At 34.0% G+C, this 7824-nt stretch overlaps 2 protein-coding genes across 3 annotated transcripts; both read left to right on the plus strand.

The window, feature by feature from the left end:
- Positions 1 to 1637: 1637 nt before the first annotated feature.
- Positions 1638 to 3621, plus strand: LOC109159249 (uncharacterized protein Os08g0359500). 2 transcript variants are annotated; one of them, XM_019307355.1, is made up of 6 exons: positions 1638 to 1738; positions 2365 to 2551; positions 2651 to 2804; positions 2891 to 2928; positions 3033 to 3117; positions 3328 to 3619. In XM_019307355.1, exons 1-6 carry the CDS (start codon positions 1734 to 1736, stop codon positions 3414 to 3416), a joined length of 558 nt encoding a protein of 185 aa, XP_019162900.1. In that variant the 5' UTR covers positions 1638 to 1733; the 3' UTR covers positions 3417 to 3619. The 2 variants fall into 2 exon arrangements, with proteins under 2 accessions (XP_019162900.1, XP_019162893.1); XM_019307348.1 differs by having other exon boundaries at positions 1647 to 1738; positions 2651 to 2807; positions 3328 to 3621.
- Positions 3622 to 4613: 992 nt separating this feature from the next.
- LOC109160281 (WD repeat-containing protein 89 homolog) lies at positions 4614 to 7533 on the plus strand. Its single transcript, XM_019308582.1, has 8 exons — positions 4614 to 4799; positions 4886 to 5096; positions 5186 to 5281; positions 5719 to 5793; positions 5983 to 6093; positions 6305 to 6396; positions 6534 to 6618; positions 6926 to 7533. The coding sequence occupies exons 1-8, from the start codon at positions 4669 to 4671 to the stop codon at positions 7289 to 7291; spliced, it is 1167 nt and encodes a 388-aa protein (XP_019164127.1). The 5' UTR covers positions 4614 to 4668; the 3' UTR covers positions 7292 to 7533.
- Positions 7534 to 7824: the final 291 nt, after the last annotated feature.

Here is a 7824-nt window from a genome sequence, read left to right on the forward strand (position 1 = left end):
TTTACACTTGCTCATAATATATATAATCAGAATTGACTAATCAATCAAATTTATAGCACAATCATACTGTTTAAAAAAAATTAAAGATTCAAATGGGGACACATATAATAAAGGGAAAATGACACTTTTTCTCCCTAAGTTATATACTTATAGCACTTTTTCCCCCTCAATTATTTATGTAAGCACATTAGCCCCCTCAATTATTTTAAAAGTGGTGGTTTTTTCCCCAAATATATTAAATTGACATTTCTACCTTTAAAGTAAGCATTTTATTTATTTTACTTCTCCAACAAATTATTGCGTATATGTAGCGATTACAACGGTTCGGTTCGAACTGAACCAGACACTATAGCAATCGAATTAAAAATTTCCAGTTGTGATTCAGATCTAGAACCCAATATTTTGATTTCAATTTATTAAATTTAAGAATTAAAAAAAAAAACTGGATCATGAACCGTGAACCGGCAGTTCCGGATCCATTCGCGATTTTGAACCGTCTTTATTTTAAAATTTTATTTTTTATTTTAAAATAGTCTAAATTCAACAATAAATGTATTTTATTTTTTCAGTTCGGAATATGAACCGGTCATTCCGGTTCGCGATTTTAATAAACTCTAAATATCGCGTTTTGATTATAAATTGTAATTGGAATATTTTGGTTTGGTTGCTATAGTATCTGTTTGGTTTGAACCAAATTATAGTAATAATTTGTTGGAGAATAAAAATAAATGAAAATTTATTTTAAGGGTAAATATGTCCATTTAACATTTCAGGGAAAAAAAGAGCCACTTAAATAATTGAGGGGGAAAAAGTGCTATAAATATATAACTTAGGGGGAAAAAGTGTCATTTTCCCTATAATAAAATAAAATGGGGCAAACTTTGAAGAGAAGCTTATATGTGAAGATTTTTAGTAGAACATACTTATACTTTCCATGTTGGCCTACGTCTTGAGGATAAATTATACTGTAGACTATGATTTATATTGCAATGTCATAAATAAATGTTTATTTTTAATATACTGAATGTTCATTATTTTGTAGTATACTAAATAATGAACAATCAGTACACAAATAACGTGCATTAAAAAATGAACATTTAATGTATTAAAAATGTATCTTTACTCTTCAAACAAAAATAAAATGTATCTTTAATATATGAAAAACGTACATTATGTCAATAGTCTATATTGTAAAGTAGATCATAGTCTATAGTATAACAAAATCGCGTCTTGAGTGTTTACATCCAAAAGTCTTCCAATATGTTTAATATATGTTTGGAAATGTGATTGAGTTATATTGATTACATTCATATACATTGAAAACGGGTTTATAAAATTTAGGATATAATAGGATGAAGATGAAAAAACTTGATTTATATATATAAAAGAAAAGAAAATATGATTGATACCTCTCTAATAAGAAGTTATTATTAAAAGTATACAGCTAACTACCACAAGTCTAGCCAAACGGATTAGACATATTTGACCAATATCAACAACATTAAATGACATTTAGATGTCAAATAATGTTTTTTACCCATTAATTAATTTATTTGTTTTATTTAATGAGTAATTTAATTTTTCCGTAATATTAAGCAGGACGAAAATGAGGGGGAAATAAGCATTTTTCAGTTTTTCACTGCAGAATTCGGATGACTTGACTCGAGAGCCATCCCCGTACGCTCTGTTACTAGGGTTTTCATTACTCTCGCGCAGTAGATTCTTACAGAGAAATGAGGTAATCATGCAACTTTCTGATTTTATTTTGCTTTCATGATCTTAATATTGCATTTTTATGTCGTCTTGATTACTAGCTTTCTGCCTCTATTCGCATTATCATCTGCTTAATGTAAACATTTTTCAATGTAATTAATGCACTGTGGAAAAAAGCTGAGAATCCATTTGTTGAATCGCAGTTTGATTCATGATCTATGCCAATGCACTTGCTCTTAGATTCAACTAGTTGGATATTGGATAAGATCATTGAGACAGTCATTTCGGTTTGTTTTATCTGCTGATATGCCTAATCCGTTATGGAAATTTTGTTGATTATCCATTGGTTTTGGCTAATGCACTGTTTATTGCGTAGTTTTGTGACTTTTGTCTAACATTATTCAAATGCTGTTTATTAATGGGTTTTGGAGTCGTAAATCATAATAAAACATATACAGCTCTAAATAAGATTGTGATTCCCCATTCTCCCTTCACTTGCATTGTGTACATATTGATGCTTTCCTGTTGCACAGGCATTTGGACATACATGTGAAAATCATTTGTTTAATGTTTGATATTGATGCTCCGTTTATTTTTTATATTGTGGGTGTAAGCTTGTTCATTGTTTAAGGAGGATCTTTGATTTTGTAGTCGGCATCCTGAGGTTAAATGGGCACAGAGAGCCGATAAGGTTTATATTTCTGTTTTGCTGCCGGATGCAAAAACGCCAAAGGTGAATCTTGAGCCAGATGGGGTTTTTACATTCTCAGCTTCAGCTGGGGCAGAAAACCATCTATATGAGTTGAAACTTGAACTTAATGACAAAGTCAATATTAAGGTATGAGCTTTTCTTGATTGGAACGCGATATATAAATTTTGAATCGTTGAATTCCATTGGTTTTAGTATTTTTTGTTCATCTACAATTTCATTTTGCAGGAAAGCAAGATAAATATTGGTTTGCGAAACATTTTTTGTGTTTTGGAGAAAGCAGAGAAGAAATGGTGGAACAGGCTATTGTATGCTGAGGGAAAGCCGCCTCACTATGTGAAAGTAGATTGGGACAAGTGGGCAGATGAAGATGAAGACAATAGTAGTAATATGATAATATCTCTCAACTCTTTTTCCTTCTTTAAAATAACAGGATTTTGATTGGTTATGCCTTTATGATTTGTTTAGGTCCTGCTGACTTTGATATGGGCGGAATGGATTTCTCGGTGAGGCATTTCCGCATCATTATGTTTACATGATATGGCCATATGGGTGTTTGACGTTTATGTATCTCCTCTAATGTTTTATTCTCATTAATGTTTACCCTCAGAAATTTGGTGATATGGGTGGCCTCGGTGGCATGGACTTTGGGAATGGGGCCATTGGGGATGACTTTGATGACAGTGACGACGAAGGTAACTGAATTTTCAAGCTAAGCTTAGGTTGCTGTCTGCGATATTTTCTTGTTTTCTAGGTTTTATTATAGCTTCTTGGACTTCAATCTTTATGCATTCCCAGAAGCTGCTTTAGTTTTAGGTGCTGAAACTTCCTTATTTCTGATTTGCTATGTCTTCCAAATCATTTATAACTCATCGCCGAACTTAAATTGCCATTCATTTCTGCAGAGCAAGAAGGCATTGATCCAGCCTCAGAAAAAGCTGCTGAGAATGGCGAGTCTAGAGAAGGTAAAATGGAAGCATCAACAAATTCGTGAAACAGTAAAGATGACTGCAATTAAGTGAGAGAACATGATCATTTTCGCTGCATTTGGTTGAACAATATTTGGTGCTCTTTTGTATTGAATTTTTCCTTAAAAAACAATAAGTTTCTTAACATTGTTCCGACATGATGTAGTCTTGGATAAATTGCTCAACATTTTGCTACAATGTGGAAATATCTATATTGATGTTAGTATGAGGCAAGGTTAAAATTGCTAGGCGTTCCTCCGGCGTCTAGGCATTTTTTTTTTTAATGTAAAAGATTTTTTTTTTTGAAAAAAAATATATTTAAGACTTAGTAATTATATATTATTTAATACTTTAATAGTTAGTACTAAAATATTGAAAACGGCATAAGTCTGAGTGAAATAACTTATTTAAAAAAAATATAAAAAGTAGCTAACTGGTAGCCTAAACTAATCGGTAGCCTAAATGTCCGCCTAGACCGCATAGTCCGCCGCGTCCGCCTAGTCCGTTGCGACATAGTTGGTGCCTAGGCGGCCGACTGCTTAGAATGGTGATTATATCAAAATTCTAGGTGGCTAGCCACTGCCTAGCGCCTAGGCGCAATTTTTGCACCATTGGTTTGAGGTGAATGTGGGATTGGAAGAACATTAGGAAAGTTTTATGCTGTCGGTTTGGTACCTGATTATACATTGATTGATTTTATGTATTGTCATATGCTCATACAAATGAGAGTAAGTCTTCTGTGAGATTGCATTTATTCGAAGTGTGTTCTGCTGATTCTAGTCGACAAAGTATCACAAAGAAGTAAATTAGTTTAACTTGCTCATAGCTGATCAACCCAAACTAATATAGTTAATAAATAATTTTTCAAAGTGCTGAACTTAAACTTTGCGATTACTAAACCAATTATCTGACTAACTTAGTTGGAGTTACTTTACACAACATATATATACTATATACTAATGATTGATAATATGCGTGGTGCTACACACATATAAATTATTTAAATAAAAAAAATTACATATATCAAATAATGCACTCAACAATGACAAATTATTGTGTGCATCATGATCCGACTAATTAAGAAGTGGAATTATTTTCCTAAAAAAAAAAAGTGGAATTAAGAATGAATGGGCCGGCCAATGCAGCCCACGAAAGACTGCTGGCTAGTGGTCCAGGCCCAATGGAAAAAATTATAAATTTCCCAAAACACCAGAACCCTTCGCCGTTATTGCTTCTGCTTCTTTCATCTTCAACATTATCATCGATCAACTAAGAGAGATGGAAGGAGCAGTGGAGATGGATGTGGAAGAAGAATCAACCCCCAGCTCAAACTCATTCAAGCGCGTCGGACTCAAAAACTATATCCAAACTAATTTCGGAGATGATTACGTCTTCGAAATCGTTCCCAAGTATGTTCTCTTCATTTTTATCACCACTGGACATTTTGTTTCTTTGCTTTTGATATGTAATTTGCGTTAATTGAATGAAATTGCAGGGAAGATTGGAGCTCAATGGCGGTGTCACTCTCGACGAACGCCGTGAAATTTTACTCTCCGGTGAGTGGACAGTATTTGGGGGAATGTAAAGGTCACACTTCAACGATCAATCACATTTCCTTTGCGGCGAGTCCTTCACTTCCGCATGTGCTGCACTCTTGTTCTTCCGATGGCACCATCAGAGCTTGGGACACTAGGTCATTCCACCAGGTTTGCCATCTCTCTCTCTTTCCACTCACACATTCTTATATCTGTTTAGCAAAAGGTTTTTGTGGTTTTAATCAAATGTATTAATGCAGGTATCTTGCATAAATGCGGGGGCTTCTCAAGAGGTATTCAGCTTCTCATTTGGGGGAGCAGCTGATAATCTTGTTGCAGCAGGGTGTAACTCTCAGGTGCACTGTCCCGTAAATGAGGGACTTGTTTCTTTAAGCTACTTGGAAGTGAAAACTTCTGTTTAATGCTTACTTATCCAATACCGTAAAAGGAATCTCCTTTCTTACAAATGATTTGGGGGAGTATATACAGTATATGTAGTTATGTACTTGTTTTTTGGGTTCCCAGTGCCAGAACAAGTAGAGTTTTAAGATTATTGCTTAGTATTAAGAGTAATACCCATATAATAAGGCCTATTCATTTAAATCCATGTTCTACTGGATTGTGATGCATTTTAATTTAGTTTTGTATGTGAACTTTCATGTATAAACTGCTGAGTGCTGACAATCAAGAGTAAAAGATCACATTCTGGTGCAGACTGTTTCCATATTGCAAACTTGTCTCCAGTATTCTCCAATATAAACAATGTTGTGTTCATCTGAATGTTCTTGTGCAGATACTCTTCTGGGACTGGAGGACCCAAAAGCAGGTTGCATGCTTGGATGAATCTCATATGGAGGATGTTACTCAAGTATGTTTTGTTTACTGCCGGGCAGTTATTCTACTTAGGAATATCTAGTTTTTTTTTTGTTTTTGTTTTTGTTTTTTTTTTTTTGTTTGCTATATAACATGGTTCTCAGTCTTCTAACCCATCTTTGCTGTGATTTTGGATTGCTTTGTTGTTTCTCCTGAAGTGGTTCTTTCTCATGGTTGCAAATAGGTTAAATTTATTCCAGGCCACCAAAACAAGCTTCTTTCTGCTTCTGTTGATGGATTGATGTGTTTATTTGATACTGCTGGGGATATCAATGATGATGATCATTTGGCCTCAGTAAGTAATTGGATATATTAGTTCATTACCTTTTGTTCTGTTATCCATGTTCCTAAAGAATGGGTAATTACTAGCATTGTAATCAGATCTAATATCTATACCTGAAAACATATTGAATTTGCAATCTCACATTTTAAAACTTTCTATGAATATAGATTTTTTCTGCTTTTCATTTATTCAACTTTGTCTGACCAAAATTTTGCAACTTCAGGTGCTCAATGTTGGGACGTCAATTGGAAAAGTTGGATTTTTTGGAGAGACAAATAAAAAACTTTGGTGTTTAACTCATATAGAAACGTTAAGGTATGTTACACACAGAGCATATTTGGATATTTTCATGATAATTTACTCAAGATCATAATATATTTTTAGTTGCTAGACATAATTATGATTGGCTTGCAAAGACTCAGTGGATATATTATGCTTTACATTGTTTGTAGTGTCTGGGACTGGCAAGATGAAAGGGCCGAAGCAACATTTGACGATGCCCGGTCTTTGGCATCCAAAAACTGGATTTTAGATCAGGTTTGGCAGAATCTAAATTTCTGTAGTTGTTAATATTGTTTCAAGAGCAAGATTTTTATTTTCCATTCTGTGGTTTATTTTGCCAATCTCAAGAAAAAAAAATGAACAAACTTCTGTTTCTAAAGGCAAAGAAGTTTCACCCCAGTCTATCTTAGTACCCTATTTCTGTACCATATAAAAGCCAACAAATATATTGTAAAATGTAAATTCTAAGAGTGTTACACTTACGCCGAAAGAATTGCACCTAGTGGCATGGTCTTGGATAATATTACTCCGTAATTGCTCTCACTTGTATTGGTGATTGCAGGTGGACTATTTTATTGATTGCCACTACTCAGTCGAGGAAGACCGCCTGTGGGCAGTAGGCGGGACAAATGGTGGCACAATAGGATACTTTCCCATAGGTTACAAAGGGACTCTAGCAATTGGGCCCCCAGATGTTGTTTTACAAGGTGGACATGAAGGTGTAGTTAGGAGTGTGGTGCCAGTGTCCAGATTGCCCGCTGGAATCACTCAAAACAAAGGCATATTTGGATGGACGGGAGGTGAAGATGGTCGCCTATGTTGTTGGCTGTCTGACAGATCAGCTGATATGAACCGATCATGGATCTCAAGCACTCTAGCTTTGAAATCGCCAAAACCACACTTGAAAAAGAGGCATTCTCCATATTAGCAGCACTTATGTTGTTGTAAAGTAGTTTATACCCTGTGTGTGCGTGTGTGTGTATGTATGTGTTTTTTTCAGTCATGTTTATTTAGAGTAGATTCATTTCTCCTTGAGACAAGTATCTTTTTCCTAGTTTTAGTAGTTTGTAGTTTGAGTGGGCTTTGGTTTTCGGGTTCTCACAAAATTTTCTCGACTTCCGAATGTTGCACTTATACAGTAATGAATTGTGATATCTGGCAAATTTAGATAGTATATTAAAAGAGTTTTACTACCTGCACTTTCAAATCTTACTTTAATTTTACTCTTAGTATGGCAGGCGTGTGTGAGTAAAAATTGAGTAGAATATGGGAGTTCACGGCATTTTTTATATTAAAAATGAAATTGAATCTGTAATACACTAAAAATAAATATATAATATATTAAAAATGAACTTGCTTGTATACTAATAATCTATCTTATTAAAAATAAACATTCAAAAAATAAATATATAATATATTAAAAATGAACTTACTTGTTTACTAATGATCTACCTTACAATA

The sequence above is a fragment of the Ipomoea nil genome, unplaced genomic scaffold (genome assembly GCF_001879475.1).
Source record: "Ipomoea nil cultivar Tokyo-kokei standard unplaced genomic scaffold, Asagao_1.1 scaffold0302, whole genome shotgun sequence".
Lineage (NCBI taxonomy): Eukaryota > Viridiplantae > Streptophyta > Magnoliopsida > Solanales > Convolvulaceae > Ipomoea > Ipomoea nil.

Coding starts and splice junctions, on each gene's coding strand:
- LOC109159249 (XM_019307348.1), top strand. Junction 2,552..2,650: donor ATGACAAAGTCAATATTAAG/GTATGAGCTTTT, acceptor TTCATTTTGCAG/GAAAGCAAGATAAATATTGG. Junction 2,808..2,890: donor TGAAGATGAAGACAATAGTA/GTAATATGATAA, acceptor TGATTTGTTTAG/GTCCTGCTGACTTTGATATG.
- LOC109160281 (XM_019308582.1), top strand. CDS start 4,669: ATGGAAGGAGCAGTGGAGATGGATGTGGAAGAAGAATCAACCCCCAGC. Junction 6,397..6,533: donor ACTCATATAGAAACGTTAAG/GTATGTTACACA, acceptor CATTGTTTGTAG/TGTCTGGGACTGGCAAGATG. Junction 6,619..6,925: donor AAAACTGGATTTTAGATCAG/GTTTGGCAGAAT, acceptor TGGTGATTGCAG/GTGGACTATTTTATTGATTG.